The sequence below is a fragment of the Tenebrio molitor genome, chromosome 1 (assembly GCF_963966145.1).
Source record: "Tenebrio molitor chromosome 1, icTenMoli1.1, whole genome shotgun sequence".
Classification (NCBI taxonomy): Eukaryota; Metazoa; Arthropoda; class Insecta; order Coleoptera; family Tenebrionidae; genus Tenebrio; species Tenebrio molitor.
The window spans coordinates 27,212,820-27,229,247 of record NC_091046.1 but is presented as its reverse complement, the minus strand read 5'-3'; the positions used below and the strand labels follow the sequence as shown (position 1 = coordinate 27,229,247).

At 41.7% G+C, this 16,428-nt stretch overlaps 4 protein-coding genes and 1 long non-coding RNA gene across 5 annotated transcripts; 1 reads left to right on the top strand and 4 right to left on the bottom strand.

Moving 5' to 3' along the window:
• Positions 1–862: 862 nt before the first annotated feature.
• Positions 863–1,456, bottom strand: LOC138124072 (craniofacial development protein 2-like). The gene has a single exon (XM_069039039.1). It carries the CDS (start codon positions 1,454–1,456, stop codon positions 863–865), a length of 594 nt encoding a protein of 197 aa, XP_068895140.1.
• A 173-nt stretch (positions 1,457–1,629) lies between these two features.
• On the bottom strand, positions 1,630–2,253 carry LOC138123997 (keratin, type I cytoskeletal 18-like). The gene has a single exon (XM_069038933.1). The coding sequence runs from the start codon at positions 2,251–2,253 to the stop codon at positions 1,630–1,632; it is 624 nt and encodes a 207-aa protein (XP_068895034.1).
• Positions 2,254–6,827: 4,574 nt separating this feature from the next.
• LOC138132160 (uncharacterized) lies at positions 6,828–8,743 on the bottom strand. The gene is made up of 2 exons (XM_069049567.1): positions 8,277–8,743; positions 6,828–8,223 (listed from the first exon to the last, which is right to left on the bottom strand). The coding sequence occupies exon 2, from the start codon at positions 8,076–8,078 to the stop codon at positions 6,915–6,917; it is 1,164 nt and encodes a 387-aa protein (XP_068905668.1). The 5' UTR covers positions 8,079–8,223; positions 8,277–8,743; the 3' UTR covers positions 6,828–6,914.
• Positions 8,744–9,329: 586 nt separating this feature from the next.
• Positions 9,330–9,951, top strand: LOC138123922 (uncharacterized). The gene is made up of 2 exons (XM_069038811.1): positions 9,330–9,848; positions 9,898–9,951. Exons 1-2 carry the CDS (start codon positions 9,330–9,332, stop codon positions 9,949–9,951), a joined length of 573 nt encoding a protein of 190 aa, XP_068894912.1.
• Positions 9,952–14,500: 4,549 nt separating this feature from the next.
• LOC138141383 (uncharacterized) lies at positions 14,501–15,541 on the bottom strand. The gene is made up of 2 exons (XR_011163126.1): positions 15,173–15,541; positions 14,501–15,048 (listed from the first exon to the last, which is right to left on the bottom strand). It is a non-coding gene; the product is annotated as an uncharacterized lncRNA (long non-coding RNA).
• Positions 15,542–16,428: the final 887 nt, after the last annotated feature.

Sequence of the window (16,428 nt, the reverse complement as noted above, 5' to 3'; positions counted from 1 at the left end):
TTGTCTCGCTCTGCCATACCGCCACTAGTATTCTATAAACTCTGCTTAGCAGTTCGTGCCCTCCTTGCTTGATTAATTCATTACTAATTTGGTCCGGCCCTGCTGCTTTCTTTGTCTTAAGCTGTGCGATGATCTCCATGTATTCGTCATAAGACGGCGCGTCGTCCTCGTTGTTACTGTCTTCCATTTCCACTTTTTCTTTTTTTCTCCCTGTAATTTCTTTTTCTTCCCTAAAAAGTTCCGTGTAATATGTTTCCCATCTTTTGTTACCTATTCTTTGTGTCTTTTTACTCGTCGAGTTCCAGTGTTTTATCAGTTTATACAGTTTCCTGCTGTCCCTATTGTTGACTTCCACCTCCTGCATAAGCTCCCCAATCAAACTTTCTTTTTTGTGTTTGCAATATTTGGTAGCCTCTTTTCTTTTTTCTTTGTAGTTCTCTAAGTCTTTTTGGTTTCCCGTCTTTAACCATCTGTTTCTGGCTTGGTTCTTCGCCTCCGTTCTTTTTTCGCACTCCTCGTCGAACCATTCCTTTCTTTTTCTTGTTGTTCTTCGTCCAAGCACTGTTTCTGCCGTGTCTGTTATGCTTTCTTTTAGGTTCTTCCACTCTTCATCAATGTCTACTTCTTCTTCTCGTGTTTCTAATTTTTTTCTCATCTCTTTTTTGTACTCATCGTTGTGTCTCGTGTGGTTTAGTTTCTCTACGTCCCATCCATTTTTCCTACTGCCTCCTGTTTGTTTGACCACCTTCATCCTCATTTTGGCGACAACCAAGAGATGGTCTGAGTCGACATTTGCCCCTCTGTATGTCCTAACATCTTGTATTATTCTTTTCCACTTTTTGGAGATTAGCATGTGGTCTATTTAGTTTCCCTCTGTCCCCCCTGGAATCATCCATGTTATCTTGTGCTCTCTTTTATGTCTGTATTGCGTGCTAACAATGAATGTGTTTGTTGCTGCCGCTAGGTCGCAAATCTTCGCTCCGTTGTCGTTAGTGGTGTCGTGGATTGTCTCTTTCCCTGCTACACCTTCATTGCGTTCCTCCTTCCCTATCTTCGCATTGAAGGCCCCCACTATCATTAAGATGTCGTTTCTTTCTACTTTCTCACATACTTTTTCCAGTTTGTCGTAAAATTTAGTTTTTTCTTCTTCCTTGCTATTCTCTGTTGGCGCATAAGCGTTTATTATTGTTATGTTTGCTTGCTTGTTTTCGATTCTGATCCACGATATTCTTCCATCCACCGCTTCATATTGCATTATCTTGTTTCTTATCCCCCCTCCTACTAAAAATGCTGTTCCGTTCTTCCCTTGCTTTTTCTCCCCAGCGTAATATAGTGTGTAGTTGGTTTTGTCTATCTTTCCCTTTCCTGACCATCTTGTTTCCTGTATTGCTAGTATTTCGATTTTGTATCTTCTCATTTCTCTCGCTGTTTCGGACATCTTCCCTGGCGGTAACATTGTTCTTACGTTCCATGTGCCCAGTCTGATGATTTTCTTTTTCATTTTTCCCTTTTTATTCGGTTTTTTTGCTCGTTTGCCCGGGTTTGTCGGTTCAGTTTGTTCCTCACGTTCCGTTTGCGTCGTCCTTTCCTTTTGCCTTGTCGTCTTTGTTGTGCCTCCTGTATCGCTTCTCAGTTTTTTGGAGCCTTAATTTCTCCTACTTTCATGAGCTTTTGCTCCTTTTTGTTCCATTTCCAGCTCCTACCGTCAATTTCCACTCCCTGATACTTTACTCTTACTGTGTCTCCCTTAATTCTTTCTTTCTTGGCGAAGTCTCTGATCTTTTTCTGAATCTCTCTCTCCGTTAATGTTAATGCGGAATCAATGTAAATCTCTTTTCCTCTAAGTTTTCCTTTTGTCTTTAGGACCATTAATTTTTCATTCCAATTATTCATTTCCACGTTATACCTATCTTGCCCTATCTTGTACACCTTCTTTACTTTCACGTTTAGGCTCAACTCTTTGTTTATCTTTTTTTCCATTGTGTTTCTCAGTAGCTCTTCGTCTTCTGTTTCCATCCGCATTCCTGTCACTATCAAGTTGTTGCGTATCTTGTCCTTTTCGAGTTTTTCTATCTTTTCTTCTGTTTTCGTGATCTTTTCTTCCAGATCCAGCTTTTCCTTCTCCCAGTTCACCTGCATGGTTCTTACATCCTCTCTGAGGCTCTTCATTTCTTTGTTGTTTTGACTGATGTCGTTTCTCATTTCCTTTACTTCTCTGCTCAACTCCAGCAGTATTTGCTTGATTTCCTCCATGTTTCGGTCCTCTGTTTTTTCTTGTTTTAGCTGTGTTCTGCCCACTTGGGTACCTCCTCGGAATAGTTTCTGTTCTGTTTCTGGTGAAGAGTCGTGATCCGGTTTGTTTCTTTTGTTATTATTCATTAACTTGATAAAGATATCAAATGCAAATTTCATAAGTGAAATAAGGAAGACAATAGTTTTGGGGATTTTTTTAATGAAATAATGGCATTACTACAATGTCAAAAATTTGTTAGGTTATGTCGCCCATTATTAATCAAAATTTTTTAACTGAAATGTTTTACTGGTTGTAGATATTTTTTTTAATTAAAATTTACAAAACCACTAATAAAACCCAAACAAGTTACCAAATTTTTAATCGTTTAAAAATACAATATCAAAATATATTTTGAACTGCTCTTCTCATTCCCATACTTTTACTGCCACATTTTGACCACAATTAATATTTCTCAGAAGATTCGTAAAAGGGTAGTTTTGGTTAAAGGGAGTTTCGGGATTAGGGTTTAGTTGGGGAACAAATTCAGTTGCAAGATGATCTACAGCAACTAAAATCAAGGAAAACAGTTTAGGTATTGAAACAGTACATAATTATTGTTAATAAAATATTTTTTCGTTTCCCACCTCCACCCGGCGGCACGGCAATTTTGCCGGAGTACATACACTATTACGGATAATACTATCAAGTAATAGTGCAGTGCTTATCAACATAATTACCGGCGTCTCGCCTCCGCATTTTGACTTTTTTGTGTTTTATAAAATATATTAATAATGTAACTATTATAATAAAAAAAGTTATAGGTATAGGTAGCTGTTTAAACTATCAGACACAAAAATACCTATATTAAATATACCTATGTTCATAGGTTACAGTAACAGATGAGGGAAAACTTCAGGTTTCAATCGCTGCAAATCTTCAGCTCAAAAGAAATCATCTTTACTTACTAAAACGTTTCTGCAAATGAAAATAATATTAAGTATACTGTAGCCACTTATCTATATCACCTAACATAAGAAAAACTAAATCTTTACTTTATTATGTAGATACTTACACAGCAGATTTGTAGTGAGTCTCAATGTTTTTAGCCACTGTTCCCTCCGTACTCTGTTTTTGACTCCTAATATTAAATACTCGTAGCTTGTTACTGTATATAAGTATATGTAACGGGTGTCTTACCGTTTGGAACATAAAACAATTTAAATCCATTTCTTCTAGAACTTGAACAGCCGCTAACACAACACTTGTTACTGACCATGTTAAAGTATTAAAATAAACGCAAGTAACTGAACCAAGTTAAAAGATGTAACGAAAACAAAGAAATAAATGACAATACTTAAACACAAACGAAAACTGTAACGAAATAATAAGTTAGATGAATCTTGAACTAGAATTATTAAATATGCAGCAGAATAATGACACTAGTTTTTGTCAAATTACGTCAAATCATTTTTAGATGGTGTTTTTTTTATCCCCAGTTTGAGTGGATTGTGCGACAAGGACAGGCATAAAAAATCAATGATGGCGGTACCTTTATACGTAGTGTGTTGATCTAGTTACCTTAGGCAGAACTTTTTTGCGCTCCATCTACCGATTTCGAACGCAGTCAATTGAGACTTTTCCTCTTTTTAGTTTGAGGTTAAATATTTAAAACGTCAAGTAAAACATGAGTGCTATAAAATAACCAAGATCCGAGCTTATTTTGGATACATTCATTATTTTGATCGTCGAATTTTCCAAGATATCTCAAAATTGTTGATTTTGAAGGTAATTTTGTTAAGTTGTTATGTCAAAACCCGTAACCTTTAGCTGAACAGAATCTCCATACTGTACACGTTCTGACTGATATTTCAGACCATCTCGGTACTCTTTTGCTATAATTGTTTATAAGATCCATCAGAAAGATGGCCTTCTCATCAGCGTTTTGAATTATATTATGTATTAAGTTCATATTTTTTGAATTTTTACGTTTCTCTTCCTCTAAATCTTTTAATTTAACTAAACAATTTGTTCGTTTCAGCTTTTGGGTCAACACTTTGCAGTGGTACTGGAGAAGCCAGAAATACTATTTACTTGAATTGATTTGGATGTGATAGGAATGGTTGGAATGACGAAAGACTCTACAGGATTTTGGGGTACAGGAATTTCAAGCGGAGTTTCAGTGGGAAAAATGTAAAAAACAAAAACATTAATAAGATGACAGTAATTAATAACTGGAGGTTCCTGATTATGACTGTGAAAACTAATAAGTAATTGATCGAAAAATGAGAAGAGGAAGCTCATTTTGTTTTCTCATATTTCGTGGTTGACTTCGCTTCTATGTAGACATATTTCATGTATCAATAAACACCACAAGTCTGTTTTAATTATAGATACTTACAAAAATAGAAGGAACAGCATCTTTACATAAGCGTCGTCTTTTGGAGGTTGGAATTATGAAGTCTTGTTGAAAATGCCGCTCACAAATTTCTGAGTAATCCGTAATTTTTGTAGTGTCTTATATTACAAATACAAATTAAAAGGTTGTCCTTATCATTTTCTGCATAAATTTGCTTACCGCAAAACGTTTCAAAAGCTTCGAACCATTTTTGTCTTTGTTCCATATTGTTCGGAATTTCAAATAAGCGAACATCTTTTGCCCCACAAATGAAACACGCTTTTACCATTTTATGTAAAATAAAAGGGCAACATTTTAAATTGCCGCCAATATTGTAGCTTTAATTCGTTGATCGGCCACCGAGGGCGCGCAATAAGGTTCTGTCTTCTTTTGTTTCGTGGCCACTCTGCAGAAACAATTATCATGGACAATAAAACGGCCTTATAAGCGTAGCTTTTTGATTCAGACGGCCTTGATTTGTCACGATTGCAGCGCCACCATCGGTCATTTGTTTCGCCTATACAGGATAACCCTGCCAAATCAGTTTGTAGGTAGCGTCTGCGTGAATATGATTCACATTAAGAGTAACTTCAATAAAGTTTTCGACGAAACAAAGAAACGAAAATATGACGGTTCATCGTAGTTTATTTCGTATGAGACAATAAAGCCCTTATTATCATCTTCGGGGACTGTACAGTGGTCTATTACAAACAGTTCTAATTCTCCAAGACTCACAGTGTGGGGTCCAAATTTTTGTTTTCTTAACAAACTCAAATAATTTTTCAAATCTGTCATATTTGGTAACTCCAGTTCCTTGTCTTGCAAGAGTTCCAATATTTTTTTAGGTTTCACTTTGTTATCAAATTCAAATAAAATTTTAATCTCATTTTTCTTAGACTTTGTGGGTATTTTGTCACAGGTATGTGCAAGACTGGATCGATACAGGATTATCTCGGTGTTATGGCACGGATAACTCAAGTAAACACCAGATTGGCACTGTTCTCCTCTAAACTTGACTCTGTTACAACGATAAATATTATCAATATTACCGTCTTTGTCCACATTTTTGTGATAGAGGCTCCATATTCCTTCAGATTTCACCGCTTGCTCAGCAAATTCTTTGGTGTTAAATACTTTTTCTTTTTTCCACTGTTTGTCCGTTTTTTTCTTCGTTTTCGAGTAGAAGGTGCAATATTTGAATCTTCATCCGAACTACTAACATAATCCGGTAACTTATCCAATGTTTGTTCTTTTTCAAGACCCACAGAACTTACACCGACTTCATCTAGCTCCATTGTTACTCATATTAAGTCTAATTCAGTTATTCTATAAATAATTTGTGTAGTATGTAGGTACACTGTATGAAACGTGAGCAAATTTTTTTAGGTTATGTAGCAACTACCTACATAATATCTTACATGTCTGAATTTCCATCATGCAAAATTTGTCAAATTTATCGAGCACAATTTATCGGCCAAACATTATTTTTACCGTGCTAAACAGAATGAGATTTACCGAGCATTTATTCATTTTAGCGTGCAAAATTCATTTAAATACGGATCATCACATACTTGCATTTCCAATATTTTATAGAAGATTTTGAATATTTTACTTTGCAAACCCGTTTTAAATATCGAGCGCTTTATTCCAACCCCTTTTTAATTACTCCGAGTGACGCTTTTGGTGTAACAAGTATCTATTTATTGCTTAACACTTTAATCAAAATTTTAAAGTTTCCATTTTCCGTCCCGGTAGCAACCAGTTGGGTTTATATTTCAGGTATCTGCGCGGGCTTTTCCTTATCCAGGGATCTTCTACATTTAGCTATTTCCATCGTTTAGTCCCGGGGCGCCCTCCATATTATTCAGGGCGCCCCCTTGTCGATAAACCGGCTCAATTAAGCTAGGGTCGACCGGACTGTGGTTTTAAATTTTTATGTAGGGAAATGTGGGTAAAGTGGCCACCTTAAGCTTTGAACGTTGTGTAATATTAAACAAAGAGCAGTATGACTGCAGAACTGAGGACAAATAATGCCTTAAATATTTATCTAACAGTAGTGAAGTGTCCAGAATCCTATTTTTACTGTTGTTTATATTGCGATATTTTTAAATAAATGTGTGCAAATGGCCATTTTACCCCACATATTAGGGTAAAATGGCCACCAGATATGGGGTAAAGTGGCCAGTCCAGAAATGTGTAACTAACACAATCACATTTAATATAAACCTATCTTATTTTACAAAAATAAACGGTAGAAACAAAGTAGGTATAATAATTATCAACTGTTTAAGTATAGGTACATAAATCACATAAAAATATGTCTATATCTTCATTACATCCAGCACATTCTTCATGTGCCCACCTTTTGCAAAGTGAACAACTCACCCAACCCTCCCCTTTCTTGGATTGAGAAAACAAACTGTTGCAATTAAGACATTCTGCATCTTCCTGGTCATCATCGTCACTGCTTGTGTCTTCTTTAGCGGCGGTTTTCATTCTTTTGGGGGCTTGTGTCTTTTTAGTGTTTTTACCACAAAACAATTGCTTTTTACCTGCTGATGATTTATTGGATTCTTTTGCCGTCTCCAAGTCGTTTTTATAAGGGCTGTCTGTAATTATTGCAGTAGAACCTTTTTTTCTAGTTTTTTGATTTGTTCTGCTTTGGCACTTTGGAATCGGAACAATGTCTTTTGGGCTGACAACTAATTCTGATGTGCTTGGTTCACTATTTAAATCGTGCATGTGTTGCTGATCAACTTGTCTACTAGTCGAAGGAAGTGAATTCTGATCAACTTGTCTACTAGTCGAAGGAAGTGGATTCTCTATAGAGTTAACTTGTTCAACTATTTCAACAGATTCTGCGTTTTCCAAGAGTTGTTCACTAGCTTCATCTCTATCAGTAACCTCAGATGCAACGAAATCTGCATCACTAAACACGTGCGGGTTGTAGGGTACGATTCCGCAACGTCGGAACCCATTTATGGCTGTGGTAGGTGTTCCTGCTCGAAGATATGCCCCAGCAAATAGTTTGCTGACTTGAAATTGGGAAATTGTTCTTCCAGGATTATTCTTTAGATATTTTTCGATTTCCTGGACATAAAACGTATTAAGAGGTCCCATAAATGCCACATCTAGGGGTTGTAACTTGTGACTACAATGAGGTGGTAGACACAAAACCGTGACAAAATTTTCACGTGCCATATTTATGAACTCCAGGTTTTTTGTGTGAGTGACATGTCCATCAAGTATAAGTAGGCAAGGGTCTTCAGCTGTGGGTTTTGCATACTTCAGGAAATGCGTAAACCACCTAGTAAAAATTTCTAGTTGCATCCATCCACTTTTGTGACAGGCAAATTCAGTTCCTGGTGGATCTCCATCCATTAACTCCTCTTTCATTCTGACTCTTGGAAAAATTATCATTGGAGGAACAAAAATACCGCCTGCTGACATGCATATTACAACTGTTGACAAAATTCCCCTTTCTGCTGATGTGAGACTGCCTACTTGTTTTCTTCCCTTTGCAGCAAAAACTTTGCTTGATTTTGACTGCACTGTCGTAAGACCCGTCTCATCAACGTTGAAAACTCGATGAGGACTATAAGGAAATCGACGAAAACATTCATCTAACAAAGAGAAAAACTTGTTTACATTATTCTTATTGAAGGCTCTGGCACGAGCCGCACTGGTGGCTTCAGGTGTGCGAAGACTAATGTTGGGATGCCTGTCACGAAAACCTTTCAACCAATGTTCTCCAGCAAGTTGACTTTCCTTGTTGAAATTATGATTTAGACCGTTTTTCTCAGCCAACTGATAAGCTAAAGATCTAAGTTCCTTTTTAGTAAAACAATAGAAACGTGTTTCCACCTCCTCAATATGCTGAACGATTTCCATTTCTTGATCACTGGTAAAAACAGGTCGGATAGAGCCTAATAGTTTTATTTCGTTTTTTGCATCTTTATTTTTATCCAAAACTCTTCTTTTTAGAGTGTTTCGCGGGATATTATATAATTTACTTGCAGTTTGGAAGGGCATATTCCCTTCTTTAACGGCTTTAATAGCCTCTGCCATGGCCTCACTCTCCCATGATGCCTGACTTGACTTTGTAGCGACCTGTTGGAAGCCAGTCACTGCAACCAACAATACATCCGCAACCACCAGTAGATCTATCGGCAGATTTCCCAACGATCGCCTGAAGATGGCATCACCAGCTACTGCCTACGAGCCTTAGACGATCCCAATGGAACTTCCACCAGCATCAGCAATCACCGATAGATGGCGACCCAAACCCCCGACTACCGCTCTGTGAGGCACCAGGAGGAATCAAATTCCACCCCAGCATCACACCCGGCAGTTCAGTTCAGCAGTCCAGTTCCCGTCTTAGTGAACCAAGTGTAACGCAACAGTGGTGACCCCGAGAAACAGTGCTCCAGTAGTGATTCAGTAGTGTCTTCCAGTGCTTCAGTTGTGAGTCAGTGTACCCCAGTGACCCCAGTGCTCAGTGCTCCCTAGTGTACCCAAGTACCCCCAGAAGTGCTCAGTGTACCCAAGTACCCCCAGAAGTGCTCAGTGTACCCAAGTACCCCCAGAAGTGCTCAGTGGCTCCCAAGTGCCCCCAGTAGTGTCAGTCCAGTCTGCCAACGTAGTTACCATTCGCGAGTGTTGTGTGGTGATTACCAACTTTTGACTCCTGGACTGCGCACCATGCCCAACAACGGCGAATCCACAGCTTCCGTGCAGACTGAGGCCCCTGCGCTCCGCAACCCTGAGGTAGACCGCGTCACAGTTCGAGTCCCACCATTTTGGAGTAACGAGCCCGCACTCTGGTTCTCGCAACTTGAAAGCCAACTAGCACTAGCTAACGTCACGGCCGACACCACCAAGTTCCACTACGTGGTCTCCAACCTTGACTTCCGGAACGCACAAGTCGTCCGCGACATTCTGCAAACACCACCTAGGAGCGACAAGTACGAAGCACTCAAGACAGCCTTAATATCCCGCCTGTCGAGCTCCGAAGAGCAACGCATTCAACAACTTCTTCAACGAGAAGACCTAGGGGACCGCAAGCCCTCTGAATTTTTACGGCACCTCCGAAGCCTAGCGACAGTACCAGAGAACCTTCTGCGATCCCTGTGGACAAATCGCCTGCCGCACCAAACTCAGGTGATCTTGACCACACAGACGGACTCCACCCTGGACAAGCTCGCTGAACTCGCAGACAAGGTCCACGAGATGTTGCCCACTGCGCCACACATTGACGCCACTCAAATAGCAGCAACATCAACCGACCTTAGCAAAGAACTCGCGCAACTACGTAAAGAAGTAGCCGAGCTCCGCAAAGCATGCAACCGCCAGCAGCGCCGTAACCAATCACCAGCACGACCAGCAGCACAACAAGACAAACCAGAAAACACAATCTGTTGGTACCACAACCGCTTCAAGGGGAAAGCGACCAAATGCACCCAGCCTTGTTCCTACCAAACGGAAAACTAAGTACTGGACCACTCACGGCGGCAATTGGTCCGGTACCCCAGCAACGCCGCCTTTTCGTAGTCAACGTCGCCACAAAAGAGCGATTCCTGGTGGACACCGGTGCCGAAATATCTGTTTACCCCGTCAACAAGCTACGCTACCGTCCCGCCGCAACCGAGTTCCAGCTACACGCCGCAAACGGCTCCACCATTACAACTTTTGGTTTTCGAGCCATGGATCTCAACTTAGGTGTACGACGACAATTTACCTGGAAATTCATTGTAGCCGCGGTCACACACCCAATCATCGGAATGGACTTCCTGAGCCACTTCAACCTAGTGATCGACCCCCGCAACAAACGGTTAATCGATACCCAGACGTCCCTCAGCGTCCGTACCGTCTCTACCATAACCGCGACCAATCCTCCACGTCTCCTTGCGGTCACTGATTCAATATATCTCCGCCTGCTCAAAGAATTTCCGCAACTAACCAACCCACAGCAAACCAGAACCACCCTCAAACATGACACCGTGCATCACATTCGCACCACGCCAGGACCTCCTATCTCTTGTAAGACTCGACGAATGGACCCACACAAACTGCAGATAGCCAAGACAGAATTTCAGGCACTACTCAATGACGGCATCATCCGCCCCTCAGCAAGCCCATGGTCTTCACCGCTACACCTAGCACCCAAAAAAGACTCCTCTTGGCGACCCTGCGGCGACTACCGCACCCTCAACGCACGCACCATACCCGACCAGTATCCCGTGCCGCACATTCAAGACTTTTCTCAAAACCTTGCTGGCTGCACCATCTTCTCGACGATTGATCTGGTGCGCGCTTTCAACCAGATCCCAATCGCACCCGAAGACATCCCGAAAACAGCAATCACAACACCGTTCGGACTGTACGAATTCATGTATATGTCCTTCGGCCTCCGCAACGCTGCACAAACGTTCCAGCGCTTCATGCACACCGTTCTACGCGGCCTGGAATTTTGCTATGTGTACATAGACGACATCCTCGTCGCATCCAAAAACGAGGAAGAGCACCTAAAACACCTCCGTACTGTGTGTGAAAGACTCGCAAGCTTCAACATCCTCATAAACTGTAACAAGTGCGTGTTCGGCCAACGCGAAATCCGATTTCTTGGACACATCGTTTCCGCGAGTGGCATCCGACCGACGCCCGAAAAAACCGACGCGATCACAAACTTCCCGCGACCGGAAACAGCGAAACAGTTACGGCAATTCTTGGGACTAATAAACTTTTATCGGAACTTTATCCCGAAAGCAGCTAGTCTCCAAGCTCCTCTTCACGCTGTTCTCACTCCAAAAACGAAAAGCAAAGCAACGATCAACTGGACCCCAGAGATGGCACAAGCATTTACAGACTGCAAACAAAGTCTCTCCACCGCCACGCTCCTGGCACACCCCATCATTGGAGTTGACCTCGCCCTCTCTACAGACGCCTCCGACTTCAGTATCGGCGCCTGCCTCCAACAGCGAGTCAACAACGATTGGCAACCGCTTGCCTTCTTCTCCAGGAAACTAACTCCAGCACAGACTAAGTACAGTGCCTGCGACCGCGAGCTCTACGCCGTGTACGCCGCGATCAAATACTTTCGTCACATGCTGGAAGGCCAAACATTCTTCATATTCACCGATCACAAACCACTGACGTTCGCGTTCGCACAGAAACCCGAGAAGTGTACACCGCGTCAGTTTCGCCATCTCGACTTCATCAGCCAATTTACCACAGATGTCAGATACGTCCCAGGCCCCGAGAACATCCCCGCCGACACCCTGTCACGCATTGGGAGCATCTCCTCAGCCGGCGACTTCCGCGCCCTCAGCATGGCCCAAGAAAACGACGCCGAACTGCAGGAACTTCTTCGCCCAGACGCCAACACAGGCCTCCGTCTGGAAAAGATCACTATCCCTGGTACCAACCTGACACTCTATTGTGACACAACAACCGGTGAACCACGTCCCTTTGTCACACCAACCCTCCGACGTCCCGTCTTCAACTCGTTGCATAACCTCTCTCATCCAGGCATTCGTGCCACTACAAAGCTTGTTACAGATCGTTTTGTATGGCCCAACATCAAGAGAGATTGTCGCCAGTGGACCCGCACATGCACCCAATGCCAGCGAACTAAGATTTGGCGTCACAATTCGCCTCCTCTCGGACGCTTCGCACCCCCCAATCACCGCTTCGAGCACGTGCACATCGACATAGTAGGCCCCCTACCTCCATCCAACGGGTACCGCTATCTGCTGACGTGCATCGACCGCTTCACCAGGTGGCCCGAAGCATTCCCCTTGACCAACATCGACGCTGCTTCCGTCGCACAAACATTTGTAGCAGGCTGGATCTCCAGGTTCGGTACGCCTCTTCGCCTCACCAACGACCAGGGCCGCCAATTCGAATCCGAACTCTTTCGCTGCCTCAACAAGATATGTGGTACTACCCAGTTCCGTACCACCGCATATCACCCAGCGGCCAACGGACTAGTTGAGCGACTCCACCGTCAACTAAAGGCTTCCCTCACTTGCCACGCCGAAACCTGGACAGAAGCGCTTCCCCTCGTTCTGTTGGGCCTCCGCACCGCGTGGCGTGATGACCTACAAGCCACAACAGCCGAGTTAATCTACGGTCAAACCCTTCGTCTGTCTGGAGAATTCTTCAACCCTAGCAAATCACGCCTCAGCGACCCTGAATTTATTCAACAATTCAGAAAATTGATGAACGACCTCCGTCCAACACCAACAAGCAGTCACGGAAACAAACAAATTTTCACTTTCCGCGACTTGGAAACCTGCAGCCACGTCTTCTTACGCCACGACGCAGTCAAACCTCCTCTTCAACCGGCGTACGACGGACCCTACAAAGTTCTCCACCGTGATCACAGAACTTTCCGCCTGCTCCTCAACGGTCGTCCGACCTCCGTCTCGACAGATCGTCTCAAACCCGCATACGTCGCCAATGAAGACCCACCACAACCCACCATCACTCCACCAAACACAGCAACAAACACAACAGACACCAACACCAAACAAACGCGATCTGGACTCAACATCCAACGTCCTGTCCGCTTCCGCGACCATCCCGCTGGGAGGGGGGTGATGTAGCGACCTGTTGGAAGCCAGTCACTGCAACCAACAATACATCCGCAACCACCAGTAGATCTATCGGCAGATTTCCCAACGATCGCCTGAAGATGGCATCACCAGCTACTGCCTACGAGCCTTAGACGATCCCAATGGAACTTCCACCAGCATCAGCAATCACCGATAGATGGCGACCCAAACCCCCGACTACCGCTCTGTGAGGCACCAGGAGGAATCAAATTCCACCCCAGCATCACACCCGGCAGTTCAGTTCAGCAGTCCAGTTCCCGTCTTACTGAACCAAGTGTAACGCAACAACTTTCTTTCATACTTCCTTGGCATTTTCTGTAACAAAATTAAATTTACACAGTAGAAGGCGAATGGGTAAAGTGGCCACTGGTGGCCACTTTGCCCCAGATAGTACCTTTAGGATAAATGCCGTAACCTACGATATATCCTTTTTATAATCATTGACTATACTACATGGATACTTACCTGACAACATATACTAACACTCAGAAACAAAATTTATAACTTTTTAAAATCTTACACAACACTAAACACCTAACAAAGACAATTGCAATATAACATCGTACTTACACAAATGTGCAAAATTGAAAAAAGTAGCTGACAGATTTCTGTTCTATGCTTTTAATTGGTCGCCAACTTCACTGTAGTGCATGTTACACTAATTCTGTGGTTATGCCGAAAGATGGCAGTAGTAGTTTTGAAAAAACAAGGCCGTCTGAATCAAAAAGCTACGCTTATAAGGCCGTTTCAATGTACAGTGGCGAGCACGGAATTTCGCACACATTGGACATTTCACTGACTTAATTTTATTAAAATGAGATACTGGCGACAGTTGCGTGACAGTTTAGGTGAAACATCAGTTATGATCACATATATCATGCGTATCCCACCTCATTATTGATTATAATGACAATAAAGCTTAGACTAGATAGTTTTTTTTTAATGACGTACAAATTGGCGTGCGAAATTCCGTGCTCCCCACTGTACATGATTATTGTTTCTGCAGAGTGGCCATAAAACAAAAGAAGGCAGAACCTTATTGCGCGCCCTCGGTGGCCGATTAAAAAATCAAAGCTACAATATTGGCAGCAATTTAAAATATTACCCTTCTATTTTACATGAAATGGTAAAAGCGTGTTTCATTTGTGGGGCAAAAGATGTTTGCTTATTTGAAATTCGCAGCAATATGAAACAAAGACAAAAATGGTTCGAAGCTTTTGAAACGTTTTGCGGGAAGCAAATTTATGGAGACAATGATAAGCACAACCTTTTAATTTGTATTTGTAATATAAAAGACTACAAAAATTACGGATTACTCAGAAATTTGTGAGCAGCATTTTCAACAAGACTTTATAATTACAAACCCCAAAAGACGACGCTTATGTAAAGATGCTGTGCCTTGTCCTTCTATTTTTGTAAGTATCTATAATTAAAAAAGGGTTGTGGTGTTTATTGCTACATGAAATATACATAGAAGCGAAGTCAACCACGAAATATGAGAAAACTTCCTCTTCTCATTTTTCGACCTCCAGTTATTAATTACTGTCATCTTATTAATGTTTTTGTTTTTTAGACTTTGCCCACTGAAACTCCGGTTGAAATTTCTGTACCCCAAAATCCTGTAAAGTCTTTCATCATTCCAACTGTTCCAATGACGTCCAAATGAATTCAAGTAAATAGTATTTCTGCGGAGTATATGCCACCAAATGGTTGAGATAATGGGCCCTCATTTGCTAGAAATTCCAATACTTTCATTTTGTCTGGTACATAAAAATCAGATCTGCGAGCTGATAATAACCGCAACGCTGAAACCAGTTTTAGATAATACAAATTTGTCAAGAAAAAACAGATTTATTAAAGGAGAAATGTGCAATCCAGAACAAACTCCTTTGCAGAAAAATATTAAAGTTATAAATTGTTTTAACCTACCTTGTGTTATGATTTCATGTTTTTTTTGCAATTCTAATTTATTAGTATTTTGCTAGTCCAGAATGTATCCAAAATAAGCTCGGATCTTGGATATTTTATTGCATTCATGTTTTAATTGACGTTTTAAGCACTTAACCTCAAAGTAAAAAGTCTCAATCGATTGCGTTCGAAATCGGTAGATGGAGCGCAAAAAGGTTCTGCCGCCCGAAATGTCACAGAAACAAAGTTTATATGGAAAAATCGAAAACTGAAACGGCCTTATAAGCGTAGCTTTTTGATTCAGATGGCCTTGTGAAAAAATGATAGGTGGCCACTTTACTCTGGGTGGCCACTTTACCCACATTTCCCCTACCTATGTGTTATTGGTTGTTACCACTTTTCCATCCCAAACTGAAAGTATTCTTAGATTACTCCGTCAACAAAGTTTTGTCGCGGTTTCGTTTGCATTTTCCAGTTGCTGTAAATGTCAATTCTTCCCTATCGCGAGGGTGTCTCTCTGTTTGCGGGGTTTAGTTTCTCCTAACATCCAATCGTTGAACACGACCCCGCGACCCATCGTTTAACATGTTGTGCCCCAAGAGAGACCCAAAAACCATAACGCTTGGCGGGGCTTGCTGAATGCTGGTCCGCAACGTCGCTCATGGTGTAAGTTGAATCCGAGTTCCTTTTCACAGAACTTCCGGAATGGTAATCTGCATTGTTTGTAATGTACATGACCCTTCTGTTTTTCCTGAAATTTAGATTGTGTTTTTTGTGAAATCAGTTTTGCTCAATTTTCAATAACTGTCCCATCCACGTTGTCACTTCGGCCTTGTTCGTATTTTCAGGAGAGGTTTTAGCGGAGCCTCATTCGGGGGTCTAGGAGAATGGCCAGAGCTCACCATTTTCCTAGAGTTCTAAATGAGTAGTCTTCTCACATTTGGGGAGACTTGGGTGCCCTCTCCCGAGACGTTTTATTATTCATTAATCCCGGGATCTCGGTGTTAACAAAAATCATAACACTGAATAAATAGCTGGTTATAATTATTTTGTTGTTTTATTTGCACTCTCCTGTGGTGTGGTTCACAAACCCTGTTGGAACGAATCTGCTAATGTTTAATTTGTAAAAAAAAAGACACAACGTAGAAAAATTAACGAGGTACGATCAGACGCTCTTGGCCATTTTTGAATTTCACGGGTTTTATTTTCATTGCATATGTTGGTAAAAAAAAAATGAGATGGCCGTTTGGTGGGATTTTTGAATTACTCACTTGGTT